General features: G+C 44.7%; 1 protein-coding gene across 2 annotated transcripts in view; it reads right to left on the bottom strand.

Moving 5' to 3' along the window:
- Positions 1 to 18,457, bottom strand: part of FAM120A (family with sequence similarity 120A) — a 53,126-nt gene extending 34,669 nt beyond the window's left edge. For both annotated transcript variants that reach the window (XM_032194414.1, XM_032194415.1), the window contains exons 1-3: positions 17,977 to 18,457; positions 12,883 to 13,129; positions 8,151 to 8,233 (exon numbers count right to left, since the gene is read on the bottom strand). In XM_032194414.1, the coding sequence (XP_032050305.1) occupies positions 8,151 to 8,233; positions 12,883 to 13,129; positions 17,977 to 18,450 (804 nt within the window). In that variant the 5' untranslated portion in view covers positions 18,451 to 18,457. The remainder of the gene's footprint in view (positions 1 to 8,150; positions 8,234 to 12,882; positions 13,130 to 17,976) is intronic.
- Positions 18,458 to 19,162: the final 705 nt, after the last annotated feature.

Here is a 19,162-nt window from a genome sequence, read left to right as displayed (position 1 = left end):
ACTTTCTCTTCCAAGCAGTTCAATATCAACACGGTTATATGCCCGGTTACTCTTTTTACAGACACACAGGATGTTCTTCAGAAGATAATTTCATTGATAAAGTAGTTTCAACGCTCCGGCATTAAAATAATTGATGTTTCACCCTCTGATGTCAGATGCATCTGACCTCCCATACTAACTGACTATTCTGAATGTATGAGAAACATGTGCTTTAAAGGCATGCTACAAGTTCCCCTCAAGTTTATGACCCAAGTCCATCCAGACCATAGATTTTTCTCTACCGAGTCTGCAGTACAGTCTACTCAAGATCTTAGGAAAATACTGAATTCCCATTGATTTACTGGTCACCAACTGGGGCCACGGGCTTGACAAGATACAGATCACTTTGGACTTTGTAGTAAAAGACCTCTGTAGAAAGAAGAAAGAGCTGGAAGAACTTTGTGAGATGACTTCCAAGGTCCCTACAGATGCAGCTCCCACAGTTCAGCAGCTGACAACTGCTCTGCTGTACCAGGCTCTGCTGCTGTACTAGGAAGTTTTTCACTCAGTTCTTTGGCCTAAACTCTTCCCATTTTCATATGAAGAAAGGAAGAGAACCAGATATTTCTGGAAAACCTGGCCTTCCATCTAAACACTGTCAACAGGTTCCTCCTATACCTACAGTCCTGAAAATAAACCAAGGATTATTCAACATATTGTGACGGGAATTACCTCTCGTACATGCACTACACAATCCTGCTTGTACTAAAGGAAGTGCAGGTCAAGCAAGCATCATGAACCACTGCAAAATGAAAAGTTGTGTAGTTGTGCTGCTAGCTGGGTCTCCAGAGCTACCCACCCCCGGGCAGGTGGTTCCCCTCCCTCCATGCTGCACAGAGCGCACGCGCACACGGGCAGAAAAGAGGCCTCCAACTACATGGCCTACATTTCTGAGAATGCCTCAGGAACTTGATAAAAATTCTGTCTGGATCCTTGGTACAATTCTGGAGCACCCCATTAGTAGCTATACGGGCAGCCAGATTTTCAACTTTCACCTGCCAATTTGCTAAATTCAGAGATAAAAGATTTGAGAAGTTGTAATTACTGTTTAAGAGTTCTAGACTTTAGATATGAGAAAAGGTGAAAAATCCTTGTTTGTGTTCCACACAGAGTTACCATACTGTATTAAAAAAATACTGCAATCCAGCCTCGTCAGAAACATTTATGCAATACTCTTATTAACACTTAATTAGATTTATATTTGCAATTTAGAGTCTGCACGACAAGCCCTTTTTTTTTTATATGCAGTCCACCACATCACTTTCTCTCCGCTGCCTGTATTTGATCCACTTACTGTGCAATTTCTTAGACAGCCTTCTTAATATTTAGACCATGGAAATTTTGCCCAGATTCACATTTTTATTAATTTCCTTCTCCCCGTATCTACTTTTCGGAAGTGTCAGGATATTCATTCTGCATCTGGCCATTCTCTACCGGAAATGAGCTTCTCATTTTATGAGACTGAATAAAGAAGAGTTTAGTTTAGTGTAGTAAGTGGCACAGCGATTATTTTTTATTTCAGACAGTAAATTTAAATTTTCCGTAGCGTGCAATCCGAATGTACAGAACAATCCTAAATATAGATCACATTCATATGTAAGCTTGCACTCACAAATATTGATGAATTTTGCTCCAATCTGCTAGCAGAAGACAGCTTTTCTCCTCACTGGTAATCTAAGTCGTCTTACGAACACCAACCATTTTATTTGTGAGTGTAATTATTACACATCTCTAAAGCAGCTGAATCATAACATGGCTGTGTCATGTTCGATGTGCTCTCTGCAGAGCACCTTGGAGAAACCCTGCCTTACTGCCTAAGCGTTTCTGCAATGTCTGCTTGAAAATTCAGTGGATGAAAAGCACGAGCAGCATATCATCAGGCTTATGTAATTTCCAAGATAGTAATATTTAATAAACGTTAAGAAGTTACCATCAAGAGATGATATCATGACACTCTAGCACTAATATTCAGCTCAGACCCTGGAAGCACAAAGCTCAAGCGAGACATGTTACGGGCTTACTATGCATATCACCACCAATTTAGCTCCTTTTAAACCAACAGCCTGAAGACCTCACTGGCGCATATTGCTAACTTCTGAAGTGAGACCATCTTAAAGTACGTATTGCAGATTTAGAGACACTTCAGACATCTGGATTTTATTCTCTTTTATTCTGTTTCAGAAGACATCTAGTCCATATGTGAGAACACCCTCAAAAATAAAAATGTCATGACCTATACAGAAGCCAAAAACAAAAAAGAGGAGAAATAAGATATACTCTCCTGCTACTGAAGAGGAAAAAATTTCTATTCATTTCGGAATGTTCTAGAAGTCTAAAATTGTACATTTTGCACTGAATCATAAATGTTTCTAATGCTGTGTGCATTAAGATACATAGGAAGTCTTCAGTGTTAGATAAGGGAAAAACATTAAGACTTAACAGTAAAATTTACAGAAAAACTGTTAATGATTCAAATGTGCTGTTAGCTGCACTCAAAGCATTTCAGAACAAAATTAGAATCATATCTTGATTTTTTTTTGTTTCCTTCCTAGAAGCCAGTTTTACCTTAACCTCTTCAGAAGAATTTCTGAGAATATTTTGAAAAACAAATTTTGACAAGTCAAACATGGAGGTAGATCACACTCTTTGAGGGAATCATGTTAGAAAACACATGACATCTGACAACTGCATTTTCCTAGTTGTAAAAGGACGACTTTAATTTCATGAAGGACCACTGACAAGAATCACAAGTGACCTATTAATGCACTTTGGCAAGATTAAGTGGGGAAAGGAAATTAATTTTACGAAGGTATTTGTCAAAACAAGAGGCAGAGAGCAACATTACAAGCCTTGAAGCTAAGAGATTAAAAAAAAAAAAAAAAAGCCTTGGTTTTGATGAAATAAACTTGCAAAAATGCTTTATCAAAAGAGAATAGGCTCACATATGTGCAACTCTACCAGATTAGCAGGATACTGTAAGAAGAACCTAAGCTACACTTGGAAAAAACTCCCCCATTCTGGGACAACTACGGTTACCCACCACCGCCAGGAAGAGAAGCCTTTAAAAGCTAATCAACACAAGTACCAGCATTTACTGTTGTGCCTGCTAGAAACAGATAATCAATTTCATTTTATTTTCAAAACATTAAAAAAGAAACGGCAAATGTTCAATTATAGGGAGGTGACACATAGGGAACATTTTTTTTTATTGGTGAGAGAAAAGGCTGAAGATACAAGGACCATTACAAGTTATCTGGGTTTTGTTATTTTTGTCTAGTAATTTCTGGTAGAGCTCCCACCCAAACAGTTTGCCTCTTATCTCTGCCTTTGAAGGTTAAATACATTTAATCTTACAGGCTTGTAGTGTATCTGATCTAACAACAACCTTTCCAAAGAGGCAAGAAGTTCACTGGATGCCTTAAAATCCTCTCAAATGAGAAGCTCAGCTTTTCCCTTAAGATCGGGTTATTCACTTAGAAATTCTCTCTCCCCCCTCCTCCCTTCATACTGGTTGGAAAATTTCTTTCTACGTTCCTATGTCAGGGTGGCAACGGAGAACAATGCACACAGTGCGGAGATAATTTGTGAACAATTTGTATGCATAGGACTGGGAGAAAAGTCAAACCTAAATCGAGGAACCAGAAGATGCCAAAAAGAATAGGGGAGAGCACAAACACAAGCTGAAGAGCTGATACAGGCAGACCTCACACGAGACAATCCGCCTGACAACTGTGCACACTGCCATGAACTTGAGGGCTGGGCTGCCATCCAGAAAGACCTAGACGACCTGGAGGAATGAGCCAGCAGGAACCTTAAGAAATCCAGCAACTACAAAAGCAAGCCTTGCACCTGGCTGCTATACAGGCTGGAGATGTGCCAAGGAAGACTGGGGCTCTCGGTAGACGGCAAGCTGAGCGGGATCCAGCAGGGTGCCCTGACAGCAGAGGAGGCCAGCTGTGCCCAGGGCCACAGAAGCACAGCCAACAGACTGAGGGATGTGATGACTTCTGCTCCTCAGAGCTCATTAAATCACCCCCAGAACACTGCATCCAGCTTTGGGCTCCCAAAGCCCAAACAATACAAGACAGATGTCAATAAAGTTGAGCAAGTTCAGCTGAAGGCCATCAGGACTGTCAAGGAGTTGGAACAGTAGCTCTATGAGAAGGGGCTGAAGGAACAGAGCTTGCTCAGCCTAGCAATGACAAGGCTCTGAGATCACCTAACAGCAGCCTTTCGATGCCTGTGAGAAGGTTATCCAAAGCACAGAGCCAGGCTCCTCGCTGCTGTGCATCGTGGAACAAGAGACAAAAGGCATAGACTAAAATAAGATGGGTTCAGCCCGTGTGCAAGGAAAAACATCTTTACCTCAAGGACTGTCAAGGCATGGAGAAGGCTGCCCAGACAGGTTGTGCAATCACCAGCCAGCCTCAGAGGTTTTCCAGACTAGTTTAGGTAAAGCCCTGAGCAATGCGTTCTGACCTCACGTTGACCATGTTTTGAGCAGGAGGTTGGGCTAGATGACCTGAAATCCTTTCCAACCTGAATCACCCTATGATAGCCCGTAGCATCCAGCAGGAGAGCACTTACCTGAAGCACATTTTAAGAGTAGTACCTGAGCAGCAGCACACTGTCTAAGATTAGTCTCCCTCTGGCAGACTCCCTCTCAGGTCAGTGGAGAAAGACAAGAACTTCCCAGAGCAATTCACAGAAGCAGCCCGACCTGCACATTTTGAACTGACTTCTGGAAGCATCTCTTCCTGTCCCTCTACCAAGATGAAGCAGCCAAGATTAGGTAGCTAATTTTGCCAGGTAAAAACAGATGTGATACATTGTAATGGTGGACATATGGAGACCTTGCCAAAGAGTTCAGCAAATTCAACCCTTCAAATCCACACTAACAGGAAGATAATCCATCACAAATGAAGGCATCAATCTCACAGTTTCCCTGCATATTTTTCTCTTTCCAAAAATCTGAGGTTGTGTTAAGACTTGTTTCTAAGGTTACCTTTCCCTTGTGTATGAAGCGTTTGCATTTCTTTGGTGCTATGTCCTCCCAAATCAACACCAACTCATCTAGAGATGAGAAAGTCCCCTCCTAATTCAGTTCTGATGCAAAAAAGGCATTGATCTTGAAGCTCCTTCCTGTAGCAGGCTTTCCAGAATGCGAACCGAATTGTTTCTGTAGACCTCTTAAAATAAATCCTGAAGCACACAAATAAAATGCAGTATAATGGTACTTCCCATAGTAGGACTAGCAGCCAAATTCTCTCAGGAATTTTAACATCTCACCTCCTGTTTCAACTTCTGATCTTAGTGGTCATTTCATTTAGATTTGTCCACAGAATTTCACAGTTTTGCTGAGCTGATGATTGGTGCTGGTGCCTTCTGCAGGCACCACTTTTTACCCTGCACGTAAGATGCTGTCAGGACAGTTCGGTTCATTTCCTTCTAGATGTGAAGGACAGACTTTTTCTTCAGATTTCCATTTCCTTTCCTTTCAATTTCTACTCAGCTGTTCCTAGATGAATGGTCCATTCTCATGTCCCTCTTTTAAAGAGTGACAGTTTATTCAGTTCTGCTTTTTTTTCACCTCAACAACTTGATCCTTGAGCAGACATGCTGGTTTTCTACTAGCAAAGACTGGTAATTTCTTACTCTAAGCCACATTTCTTAACTGGTGAACTAGCAAATCTTCTCTTACAGGAAGAGTAACCATTTTGCTACACCATAATAAAAGACTGAGAAAAAATGCAGAAAATACATTGTACATTATCTGTCATAGATTTCACTGAGAAGCTGTGAACCAAGCCACTAGGAACCAAATTTGTTAGCTATCTACTGCCTTAGATATGAAAGATTGAAGTCTTTATGCAATTAGAAAAGTTTTCTATATCCTAAATGAATTGAATGAGGTGTAGAATGATTTCTGTGTTCCTAGGCACCAAAAACAATCAGCACTAAATTTAAATAGATGCAACAATGCAGAGTTTCAAGTATAGCCCACAACTCCCCTTGCCCTGCTTCCCAACTTTTACATTAGCTTCTGATATTTTGTTATTTTTTTCAAACTGCCCTGAAACTACTTTTTGCCCTCTAACTTACAGCTAACCAACTTCTCTCAACTTCAAGTATTCATGAAGTTTACAAGGGGTATTTCTTTCTGTACATCTACAACTAACAGTCTCTACAGAGCAATTTTTAATGACACCATTGACATGTCAAAACAAATAAAACTGAGCTAATGAGCTACTGAAACAAGTTATGATTTCAAACCATAAGCACAGCTGAAACTGAAGCTAAAAAATGAAGTTGTTCCCTGACTGGCAACTAATGAAGATTGGTTTCCTGTAGACTTGTGTCCTTTCTGCTGCAGCCCAGCTTCCTTCTCTCCCTTTTGACACCATTATCAGCCAGGAGACATAAATGCTGCGGTTAGTTTGAGGCTATGTACTTAACAATTGGCCAGCCTGCTGCTGTGAAATGAAATAAATTGTGTGTTGTGCTAGCCTTTTCCCTCAGTAAGGGCACTAATTCGGGTCTTTTTCACCGATAATAGTGTATCAGCTTTCACAGAGCCTGTAACAGCCAAATGGGAACTACTTTCAAATCTGATTAACATTGGTCAACAGATTAAATAAAGGGAGGACTGCCCAAGTCAGCCCAATGATCTCTAAGAAAGTAAGTTTAATTTCCTTAGGATGCCAGGTAAAAAGCCAATTGATGCTTTCACTGAAAAAGTAAATGCAGAAGCAAAGATGACAAATGTCTGATTTTCATTCTAGTCATGTAATTCAGTATATATTTAGAAGATGTTTCAAAAGATCTCTACAACCATATTCTGACTTTTTTTGTAAGACAAATCTACTCCGTCTAAAACACAGAAAAGTATTCTGCACATCAGAAAGTTTTATCAACCACTTTGAGAGAAGTCACACATTTTAACCTTACTAGTAAAAAATAAAAATACAGGCACATTCCTTTAACCTTTCACTTCTTCATCTCAAGTATTACAAGGCAGCAGCAAACACACGTTTATATTGTTTTGTGATTACAACATGCTGACACTTACCTTCCTAAAACAGGAGTGGTAGCAAAATAGTGGATGAGTAACATCAAATTCTCATACCTGCTTGCTAGACAATTCACATGAAAGCCTTAAAAACACTGCTGAAAATCTTAAATTCTACCTTTAGCAAGTTGAATTTTTTTTTTCCCCAATGCTTAAGAAACTTTAGGAGTGGCAGGAAAAAAGTCTATTTTTGTTGTAGATACTAAAACAGAACACTTTTACAAAATTTACAAAACGTAAATTGATTAGCTATATGGAACACCTTAGGAAAAAAAGGAAAAGGATATGTCTATTGTGGCAGAGAGAAAGAAAGGTCACTATTATTCCATTCTCTAGTGTGTCCAGTTTCCCTTTTATAGCTGTTTGGCAAATGCACAAAGCAAGTGTGATTAAGCAGCAGAACAGACATACTGTAAACTAAGAGCATCAGACACAAGCCACTTGCCTCAAAAAAAAAAAAAAAAAAAATCTACTGAAGACCACATTGACTTTCTTGTGCAGCCAACTTTGGTATATTTACACTGTAATTCAAGAAGTGCAGATAACTGACAAATTCACACAAACTCAGACCAATAGAAAATAAAAGAATTTGGTAGGAAGACAGCCTGCTAATTATTTTTGACAGTTGAAGAACGTGACTGAACAAAAAATAATCCTAAAAAAAGAAAGTGAGTGTAAAAAGCTACATTCTCTAAGTAAAACACACGCAGAAGCTATTGGGTGGATGGCTCATGGAGCTGAAGGGCACAGAGGGGGATCGCAAGGGCTAAGTTTAGCCTGGTAAGGCTAATCACCCCAGGTATCCTCTGCAGTCAACAGAGGGGCAGGGGCACCAGACAGTGACTGAGAACAAGAGCCCTGCATGGCTGCTCTGACTCCAAAATCTGCACGAGCTATGGCAGGCTACCACAATTCTGAGTAAGCTTCCTCTTGCTCTTTATTATACTCACAATACATTTAAAATATTAATCTATTACACTGCTCTGATTAACTGCTATGACTGATTTCATTTTATGCAACTACTAGCAATTAAACTCTGTACCTTAAGTGAAGCTAGTGGATGTTCTGGACCAAGTAAACTCCAATGAAAAGAAGCCAAATCTTCATCAGGTAGAATATGATTACCTAGAATAAAGGCAGAACTTTATTTAAGATGTAGACATTAAAAACATTTCACGCTGATTCCACATGCAGCAAAATCAATATGTAGTCCTCAATTCCCAATAAAGAGTTACCAAAGACAGACTGAACTTGCAGGTACCCTTTTTGTCACTCCAGAAAATCCTAATCAAAATACTGTCCTTACAGCAAAACACACTTCCCTTAGAGAAGCAACAGAGCCAGTCACAACACACGGTGTCTACCTCTGACACGTTTTATGAGGGGATCCTCAACAGCCTTTAGTAGTTGAGGCGTGACAGTGCACGAACATGCTCTGCTGCTCCCCGACAAGCTGGAAAGCCCATCCTGCAGGCCAGCACATGCTGTTACCGATGCACATCAGAGCTGCCGCTGGAATCCGCACTCAGCCCCGCTACACAGCGTGGGTTGAGCACTAAGCCAGCAGGCAGGTTTATCTAACCCTCCGGAATGCTAGGAGCTCTGGTGATACTTAGCAGGTTCCCAGTTCCCGAAGTTTTTCTTCCTGGCCTACCAGGTCAGGAAAGAGCCTGGGCTGGCAACATCAAAGTAATTAGGAACTTATTTAGTTGCTTCAATGAACAAAGATGATAGCTATATTTACCAAGCTGTTCATACCAAAAATAAAATCACTGAAAAGATTGTTTTGTTTTTCAAAGCACATTATGTTCAGGGGAAAAAAAACAAAAAACAAACAAACAAAAAAAAAAAAAAAAACAAAAACAAAAAACAACAACTTAGTAGAAAACATTTTGAACATTTTAATTCATTGAATACTAATTAATCATCCGCTGACAGAGTTTAGTGTTTGTGAATAAAAGCTTTATAAAGAGCAAGACAATGTATTACTACCCTTGGTAGGAAACTTGAGGGTATTTTTTTTTTTTTTTTTTTTTTTTTTTTTTTTTTTTTACCAAGTAGCAGATTATCAGTAAATGCAAGGTTCTCATTCAGATCAGTATGTTTACAGGTCAGATGTTGTTGTTTTTTTTTTTTTTTTTTTTTTTTTTTTTTTGCATTTCACAATTTGGACAAAATCTTGAGCTCCCGCCTAAGTCATAAGGAATATGACGGTGCTGAATCAATCACAACAGTTGCTTATTTTCTTAATACTTTGCTCATAAAATATTTGTCTTTGCTCTTAATGCTCTGCAACATGTGAAAATGAAGAAAGCCGTCCATTGCCTGGTGACTAGTGAATGCCTCCCAGAGAGGGAACTCTTATCCAATCAATATTTCACCTCCAGCTGAGATCTCCAACAGGGAGACATAATCTTTATTCATTAGGAGCTAAACCTGACATTCACATCAGAAAGATTCAACAGGTTTGTATATAACCACCTTCTTACTAATCTAATCAAGGTAAGATTAGACAGTCTTTATAATGCAGGTCTGTAAAAAATCAACTACAGCCAGAGCACGATAAAGTTTTGCGCTAACTAATGGTAACTCCTGCAGATTATCCTAAAATAGTCGGAGCGTCTCTTCCTCCTACCGAAACTTCAATCTTGTTTGGTCTCCATCTGTCATGTCAGTTAATTCCATCCTCTTGAACACACATATATGGCAGTCTGACCATTTGATCAATTCTCACTGCACAGCAAGTTTTGGAATTCAGTATGTTGAAGTGCAGCAGTGTCTTCTATAGTCAGGTAACAGGTGATGCCTGTACTTACCTTAAGTGGTTCTAAAATTTTATTGAGAAACAGAGTAAGACTACATAACTAGACACATTACAAAGTATTGCCACAGTGGGAAAGAGATCAACGTTACATAAGCAACCTCTATTTCTTGACCTGGCTGAACAACCTCAACATATATTGATTTTTTCCATTTTAATGGCTTATTATAGCATATGCCTTAGGTTTTTTTTTTTTTTAAAGCAATTAGATACTAATTGAAGCCACTGCCCTTTCTAAACAGTTCACTGAATTATAGCTCTATACCTCACACTGTGTTTGTTTTTCTACTGCTGAAGCTTTATTTTATTTTTATAGATCATTCTTAAAGTGTTTGAACCAAAATTTACAAAGGAACCTAAATCAGCTCCCAGTTTACATCAGCAGCAATTAGGACAAAACTTTAAGAGCACACTCTTGGAGGGCACAGTATCTTGGCCACGTTTTAACTACCTATGACAAAGATACTCATTACAGTATAAAGCTAGGACTATAAAATCATTTTGTAGGGAAACCTGTAAGAAGGAAAAAACTATAAAGCCAACAAGCTATAGAATATACATAACCATCTCAGAAAGTAATCTTTAAACATTTGCCTAGTTGGTACAGTCAGAAAAATATTTTGCTGGATACTTAACAACAGAGTCTGTATACCAGAATAAAACTCAATCCCAAAGAATGTGCCATTGAGAATGTTTTATTAATTGACCACTTATGTGTCTTTTCACAAGCCCCTCCTCATTTATTCCAAAAGAAGGTTTTAGCACAGGGAGTTACACTGCTGCACCCAGAGCTGAAGAGCAATGCAACAGATTCATATAACTTCTACATCAGCAAATACTCAGTTATCCTTTCCCATTGTCATTTTCTTCATTCTACTCAGGAAGTTCAAAAGACCCCCGAAGAGGCCACAGGAACAAAGGCATAATAAACAGTGAAGTCATTCAAGCCCTCGTGTATAAAATAAATAAATAAATGTAGTAGATCTGAATAGGCTACCCTGCTTTCAACAAACTGCATGCTACACAGAATTATGTGCCTATATGCATTCAACGTTTCATTAAAACACTAAGTTACTTAAGTCCTTAGGATGTCAAAGTTCAAAACTGTTGCCAGTAAACCAAACAGGATCTGTTTGTTGTGAGCTTATATAACCACTGTTCATATCATCAAATACCTAGATTTCATACTATTCACTAATATAAAAAAAACTCATCACAGTAAAAACTCAAAAGTATCTTCTGTTCTAGCTTTGTCTTTCATAAAGATTTCTCCATTCTGCTTACTCATACTGAATGCACACATAAAAGAAATACAAAAGAATACACAGAGCTAAACATGTAGCTGAACTGTTTTTTTTTTCAACCCCTGTACCAATTTGGAAAAAAAGCTACACCTTTAGGTAATTATTTGAAATTACCTCAGTTTCCTTCTCCTAAAAGCAAACAAATATTTTGTCATGTAAGACACCAGAAGTGAAAATATTCAAGAACTTCTTCCATAACTTTTCAAAACCTTCAACAGCTTTACTAGCATATTTTTCATACCCCATTTCATATCACCCAGCAATGGCTCAACTGGCCATGTAGTTCTACTGCTCTTACAAGGCAAAATAACATCATTAACATGTACTTCACATAAATCCTGTAATGCATATCTGCAACTGTGAAACCGCTTTTCAAACAGTAATTCTTACTCATTGAACTGGCATTCAACAGCTTATTTATAGAATCCAAAACAAAGCCTAGCAATAGTAGTCTGCCACGCAATTTACACAGAGTTTTTTGTTTTAAATTGCAGCTTAGCCAATCATCTGCCATTCTTCCATACAGCCAGGAAAGCAGGTAACCACTCTTGATATGAAAAATCACACGGTAACAAAAAACAACTTCAGCTAGTCAAACACTTGTGGCTTTCTATTGTAAGACCCGTTGGTTCTTTCCATAATGTGGAAGGTATCTGCCTGGACTAGAAACCATTTAATATTAAAGACTATTAAAATATCAGTATGCTAAAGCAGCATAACATTTCCTCTCTCATTCACAGCTTTCAAAGAATCGTGCACCCACACTAAAATACAAAGCCAGCGTGAAAATGAAAAGAAAATCCAATTTTCTTAATTTTTTGTTCAGTAAGACATGATCCAGAATATGGCTCCTCTGTGCTTATTTACTGAAATCAAAGCTAGAAGACTCCAATAAGTAAGATTTATTTAAGAGAATAAAGTCTATTAGTCATTAACTCCCTCTTCCATCTTAGACCTTGTGACAGCTGTGCTAATACAGTGTGTTGAAATTGCCCCATTTCAGTGGGGATGTGGAACTGATGTTGTTCCAACCTATGCTCCTTAAAGACACAACACCATTTACCATTAGAAGCAGGAGGGCTAAAGAACTATCCAAATGAAGCTAGAGTTAAGATGCTGATCATCCACACCTTCTGTGGAGTTTTACTCGACTATACTACATTTCTGGTGCAGCTGACACAGTCATATTTGTCCAATATTTATCTGAGGGGAAAAATGCCCCTGCAATCCAAAGTCTGCTCCAGAAATACTCTTTCCCAGCCTGAAAAGTGTATTACTAAGATCAGACTTCACATGCCATGTAAGACCAGAACTAGCAGAACCACAGCTGTCCTGAATCCCTACCCCCACCACTGAGAACATTTTGGCAAGGCAGAGCTTTGCAGAATTCTTACTTCCTATTCTTGTTTCTAGACAGCCACAGTCTGCATCACTCACAGGTCTCTACAAATTTGGCATGTCTGACCTCATTAAAAAAAGAAAAAAAAAAGCATCCAGCCAACCTCAAGACCAGCAGGATTCACTAAAACAAACGGAGAGCTTTGCCTAGATGCTTTGTCAAATTATACACGCATATTTTAAAACATTTAACAGAAACTAAAATTACAAGCCTAACTATTAGCATCAAGTTCTTTTATTACTTCACTTACCTAAAAGAGCAGCAAAAATAGGAAAGCGATTTGGATTCAGGTCCAGTTGCTTGGCAACTTCATGCATTAGGTATTGGCTTGTTGTGAGACTTTTCCCATTACGGCTCAGTTTTAGGGCATGGGCACTGAAATAGTACGGGATGTTGCACAATGCATAATCGGAGTCATATGCAACCAAACCATGGAAACCTTTTTCTCTGCAGAAAGCAATTACTTCTTGATGATGATCCTCAATGCTCTGTGCAACCTATAGTGGAAGACAGAATAATTAGCTACAGTGTTAAATTGCAGCACTGATTTATCACATGTATTATGATACATTAGGTCTTTCCGAAACTACCAATGTGTATTTGAAACACCTGCAGGATATTTATAGCGATTAAAGAATCCGATGACATCGCATGTTCAGACAGGATGCAAGGACTGCTCGGCAGCACAATGCACAGTTCTGGAAGCCTACTCACTGAAGTGGCGTTATGTATCACTAAACTCATCTGAAGTAACTGTTTATTAACAGAAACACTCAAGCTCCAAACATATTACTGCACCGATGTCTGCATTAACTCACGGGGAACAGCCCTAAGGCTGGGGATACTCCAGCAGGTCCACAAGCCGTGGTGCCCCCTTGAAAAGCAACCCCACCACACATCGCTTTTAAAGTTTTACAACCCTATTCCAGCAGCAACAAAGCAACCCCAGCCAAACTGGGGCAACTTTCTTAACCTTTCCAAGGTCCGCCCTGCCCTCTGAAGCCTAATTGCCTCCTCTTCCCACCTTCGGACCCCCTACAGCCCACATTTCTGCACAGCTGCCTCTGATGCTGCAAGCTGCCTCAGGTTTACAGCCCGAACTGCACCTCTCCGCTCCCATCGCCTAGATGAGCACATATTTTAGGCTGTGGCCGTCGGATGACTAGAACAGACATGTTCTGCTGGGGGGACACGAGCCAAGCCCTACCGTCGGAGATATAAAAGCAAGCCTTTCTTGACACGATCAAAACAAAATGGGCCACCAGGCGAACCCAAGGCCCCGGGTTAGTGCCTCAGCCCCATGCCCCAACTCCTTGCCTCCCAGCCCCACAGGAGCAGCGCCAGCTGGGTGCTCCTCCTGCCCGGCGCGCTTCCCATCGCCCGCTTAGCGAACGCTCGGAAATCCCCGCGCGAGTTTTGCCTCAGTGTAACCCAGCCAGGTACTCCATTTTAACTACAACACACACAGCAAGCGAGCCCAAAATAGCCGCGCACAAAACCATTAGCTTCAGACGCCACGGTATGTATGAATAACGACAGCGTGAGCGCTGCAGCAGCTCCGTGCTTCCTCCGCAGCCACGTCCTACCGAGCACACAGCCCCGCACCTCCACGGCCCCATGAAACGCTCCAGCATCCACCTCCCTCTCAGCAACAGGTTCCCTTCGCCCAACAGCAAGTTTAAAGTGACCCTTCCTCTTCCACCCATGCCTCGCAGGCACCTTCTGGACCTGACGCTGAATCAGGCATCCACTGAGGCTTGGCAAATGCTGCTCTTCCCACATAGCTTTATGAGATGCCCCCGTTTTGGGTGCCCTGAGCACCCACCAGCCCGCCCCTCGCTCAGAGCCACGCTGCCGCCAGGGGAAAAGCGCCCTACCCTCTCCCTGCTCCCCGTGCTACCGCCCTACAGTTCTGAGAAAATGTTACTTCTTTTGAGACGTGCTTGATGGACTGTACCACGGCGCCTTCCAAAGTTAATTTTCTCTGTGAGAAACACAAGAGCTATTCATTTTTCTAATGAATTATACTGTCACCTAGGAAAATGTGTGTGCCTGCTGCACACAGAATAGGAACAGACTGTAAATACCCCAGGAACAATTCGAAGACATCAGATTTATACAGTGACTAACCCGGGGAGGGCAATGCAGCCCTCTCCTCACCTCCAAATCCTTCTATGTTTTAAATTAGGACATTCCCCATAGCTTTTTTTTTTTTGAAGGGTACATAAATTTAAATTATGTACAAAAATTTAAAACAAACACCTTTGCGTGCACGACAGATCCCTGCAAAAACAGAGTACAAACTCTTTTACAGCTCTGTGTGACATGGATGTGCAGGCAACACGAGAGGAAACTCAGCTCCTGGCCAGCTCTGCTCTCCTACAAACTGCTTCCTCCCCCTCCACAGCACCAGTCCCCTCCCTCCCCCCTCCTTCCTTCCCTCCCCATTTTACAGAGCTATCTGACACAGCGTGCTCCGAGCGTGAAACTGCAGTGTTTATGTAACGCTGGAATCCCTATTCAAATAACTGAGCTGCCACACGGAAGAGAGCTGGATTTACCGAGGTACAGCTAACCTGCAACATAAAACTCAAACCTAGTGAGAGTCGGGATGGATAGCTTACAGGTCGTACCAGAGGGGAGCCCAAAGATGCAACTGCACCCAGACAGCGTGCACAAGTCAAAATCAACCCGGGGCAGGGAGCGGGGAATCACAGCCCGCAGTTTGGAACAGTTTTCAAGACTAAATCTTGTGTAAGCAGCAGTGATGCTGGACCAGAAAGAGAGAATTCTGCATGAGTAAACAGGCACGTGCACGTTTAGATGCTGAGAACAAAACAAAGTCTCACCAAAGTATGACAGATGTTAAGATCTGCTCTGCTGAGGTGTTTAAATTTCAGCAAGCATGCTTCGCATTAAAGGGGTTCTTTTATGAACTATTCCCCCTCCCCCAAACAGAAAACTATCAGGTCACAATTAAGCTAAGAACCCATCGGATATTTATTATAACTAGGAGGAACCTGTTATTTCTACATCCTGCTGAAACCATCCGCGAGTGATTTATAGTTGTTCTAGATGAAATACATTCCTTTTTTTCTCCCCCCAATTACCAAAATAGATTAAATTTATAGCCAGTTCATAGGTCTGCAAAGAAGCCTTCTACTCAAAACTGTAATGTTTCCTCAAAATATGAAAATCAGTTTCATATTTCAAGTTAATCAGTATTCTCAAACCCAACTTTTCAAAACAAATAGAGAGAAAATACTAGAATTTGGTAACAGTCTCATGCATGCGTAAATACAAAGTCAGCCATACATGCAAATAAACATCACACATTCAAACCGCATTTGCTGTCTGCCCACCAGGACGGTTGCTAGAAAGTGAGCACAGGGGAGAATGTGAATAAAACCGGAGTAAGGTTTACAGACAGAAAGATAAATGCAGTAAAGCTGATTTATAAAGAGAAAAAATTGTATCAGAAAAACAGGAAAAAGAATACGATGCAAGTTCAACAGTACCTTTAAAGTACATCCTGTCCTATAACCACGACACATACTACCTAACCCTAAAATGAATCAGGTCAATCAGCACCCAGTTTCTCAACAGCTGTAGGGGTAAGGCATGGAATGGGAACGTACGACGTCCTTCCCATTTCCAAGACAGCTGGCCAGCTGGGAGAACCAGTGCAAATGCAGACCCTCCCAGAGCTGGTTCAATGGCACGAATGCTCCTAACAACAACAAACTCCCCCAGCACTACTATTTGGTAACTTGCCCTTGTCAGCTCCAAGAGCTAACCTAAAACAAATGCCCACTCTCAAATCTCCCCCAGCAAAACTGACCTCCCCCCCCCCTTTTTTTATATTAGAGTTATACAAGGGACCCAGCATGACATGCCCTCTTGTTCCTAAAACCGTTCCTAGAGATTAAGAATAAGGCCTGTTACCAAGAAATCGTAAAGTAGCTAATGCTGCTGCTAAGCCTGAAAGCAAACAAAGTGCTACAGGTGACACAGTTGTCAAACGAGGCGACGTTATTAGGATGTAAGGTACTTCCAGAGAAACTAATGTGGTCTGAAACATGTATTTAAAAGAGTAGCTAGTTCAATGTATTTTGGGACCATCACAAATACCTAATTCCTACCAAAATCAAACAGCCAGCTTTGAATCACGTATTATATATTTTAACACTGCACCACGCAAAGAATCCACATTAAAAGAAAAAAGTTACGTTGGCCCACATATTCCTTTGCTAAGGAGCTCTACGTCTCAGTAACAAACCGAGATTTATCGTGCATCCACAACCAGAGCAAGGTTAATGCCTTCCCTGCGTGGTCCCTGCAACTTTGTGCTTGAAGAACAGGAGTATTTTGGGCCCAGCTACCAGCACACCCCTGGACGTGGGGCCGTCCTCGCTGCCAGCAGCACTCCCAGCCCTGAGCCGTGCTGCTGGCCCGGCCAGCACACGAACCGCTACGGTGGGCACGGCCGTGGCTCCAGCCCCACGCCAGCCCCGCGTGCGGTGGCCCAGCACCAGCCCCGCTCCGCCAGGGCGTGGGGACACCCACCCGGGGTCCCCAGCGGGCTGGGGGCTGCGGGGGTCCGGGGGCTGCCCGGTGGCCGTCCCCACACAGCCCGCGGAGCTGCCGGAGCCACCGGGCTGCGGGACGGAGCCTTGGGCGAGCCGGAGCGTGGGACTTGTTGCGGGCCTGGCGGTAACTCATCCACCCCGTTCTGTTTGTGTTTTTTTTTTTCTCCTCATACTTTTTTATTTTTTCATTTTTTATTTATTTATTTTTAATCCTCTCTGCCATCCCTCAGCCGGCGGTGCTGGCGGGGCAGCGCCGCTCACCTGCGGGGCCGAGGAGGGACATTTTGAGGCCGAGCAGCGGGCGGAGGCCGGCCCCGACAGAACATGGAGGCGCGGGGCCTCGCCGCGGCCGCCCGCTCAACTTGGGCGCTCGGCGGCCGCCCACCGGAGGCCTCCGCGGCCCAGGCCGGGGGAGGGGGGGGGGGGGGAGCCCGGCCCCGCCCGGGGAAGGCCCCGAACTTCCCGGGGGGGGGGGGGGTGGGGGCGCGGAGCGGGGCTTCCACCGCCCGCCCCCCGTCAGGCAGCGGCGCCTCCCGGCGCGAGTCCCCCGGGAGCGAGGCCGCGGCGCCGCTCGCCCCGCCGAAAGCCGGGGCCGCCCCCCCCCGGGCCCGGCGACATTTTGCGGCGCCGGGGGAGCGCCGTGCCCCGGGCGGCCCCGCTGCCATCTTAGCGCGGCGCCCCCACCCCGCCGGGGCCGGGCCGGGCCGGGCCCCGTTAGGCGCGGGGCAGGCGCGGAGCCGGGCCCGGCCGCTCACCTTGATGTGGAAGCGGATGAGGGCCAGGCGGATGCAGTGCGCCATGCAGACGGGCGGCAGGAACCAGACCTTGGGCGGCGGGGTGCCCTTGTTCTGGACGTGGCTGACGATCTGCTGCGCCGTCTGGCGCTCGTTGCCCTGGCGCTTCACCCACTCGTGCAGCCGGGCCTTCTCCAGGGCGCCGTTGAAGAAGACGAAGAGCTCGATGTTCCCGTTGAAGCAGGCCTTGGCCAGGGCCGCCAGGTAGCCCAGCATGTGGTTCCACTGCCCGCCGCTCACCCAGTCCGTGTAGAAGCCGCCGTAGAGCCGGTGCAGGCAGTTGTCGGCGTCGATGAGGAGGCGCAGCGGGGTCTGCGGGGGCCGCTGGCGGCCCCCACCCACGAGGCTGCCCCGCGCCAGCTTCTGCAGCTCGACGGGCACCACGGCGCTGGGGCAGTGCTTCTCGATGTAGTCCTGGAAACCCTGCACTCCCATGGCGAGGACCGGGCGGCGGCGGCGGCGGGCGGGCGGGCGGGCGAGCGGAGGCCCGGCGGCGGCGGCGGCGGCGTTGGCGGCGTTGGGGTCTGTGCTCGGGCCGGGCGGCGCGGCGGTGGCGGCGGGCGGGCGGTGGGAGCGGTGGTTGCGGGCGGGAGCGCTGGCTGCTGGAGGCGGCCGTTCAGCGGGGAGTTGTATGGATTAGTGGGGGGCTCATGGCTGCTGCGGCCGCCATGTGCTGCTCTCACAGAGCCATGGCTCGGGGGATCCGGGCTGCTGCCGCTGCGGCTCCGACTGCCGGCGGGCGGGGGAGCGGCACAGCGCGCAGGAAGCCAACCCGCCGCCGCCGCCGCCTGCAGCAGGGAGAGCGGAACGGGCGGGACTTGGCGGCGGGCAGCGCTGCCACTCACGGCGAGGGGCGCGCACCCGGCCGCCGCCGGGAGGGACAGAGGGGGAGAGGGAGGCAGGGAGCGGCCCCCGGCACCCCGCTGCCGCCGCCCGCTGCCCGCCGGCCTCACGACGGCCCCCGGCGCTGCCCTGCCCCGTCCCGCGGCTGTGGGGCGGCGCGGCCCCGCAGGCAGCCCGCCCGCCGCCGCCGTTGCATAACCCAGGCATGCGCGGGGCCGCGGGCGGAAGCGGCTGGCGGGGAAGGGGAGGGGGCTGCGGCGGGGGCGGGCGGCGGGAGCCCGGCGGGGCCCGGGCCCCTTCCCCT

The sequence above is a fragment of the Aythya fuligula genome, chromosome 10, assembly GCF_009819795.1.
Source record: "Aythya fuligula isolate bAytFul2 chromosome 10, bAytFul2.pri, whole genome shotgun sequence".
Classification (NCBI taxonomy): Eukaryota; Metazoa; Chordata; class Aves; order Anseriformes; family Anatidae; genus Aythya; species Aythya fuligula.
The sequence above is the reverse complement of the archived record's forward strand: the minus strand, read 5'-3'. Positions and strand labels throughout refer to the sequence as shown.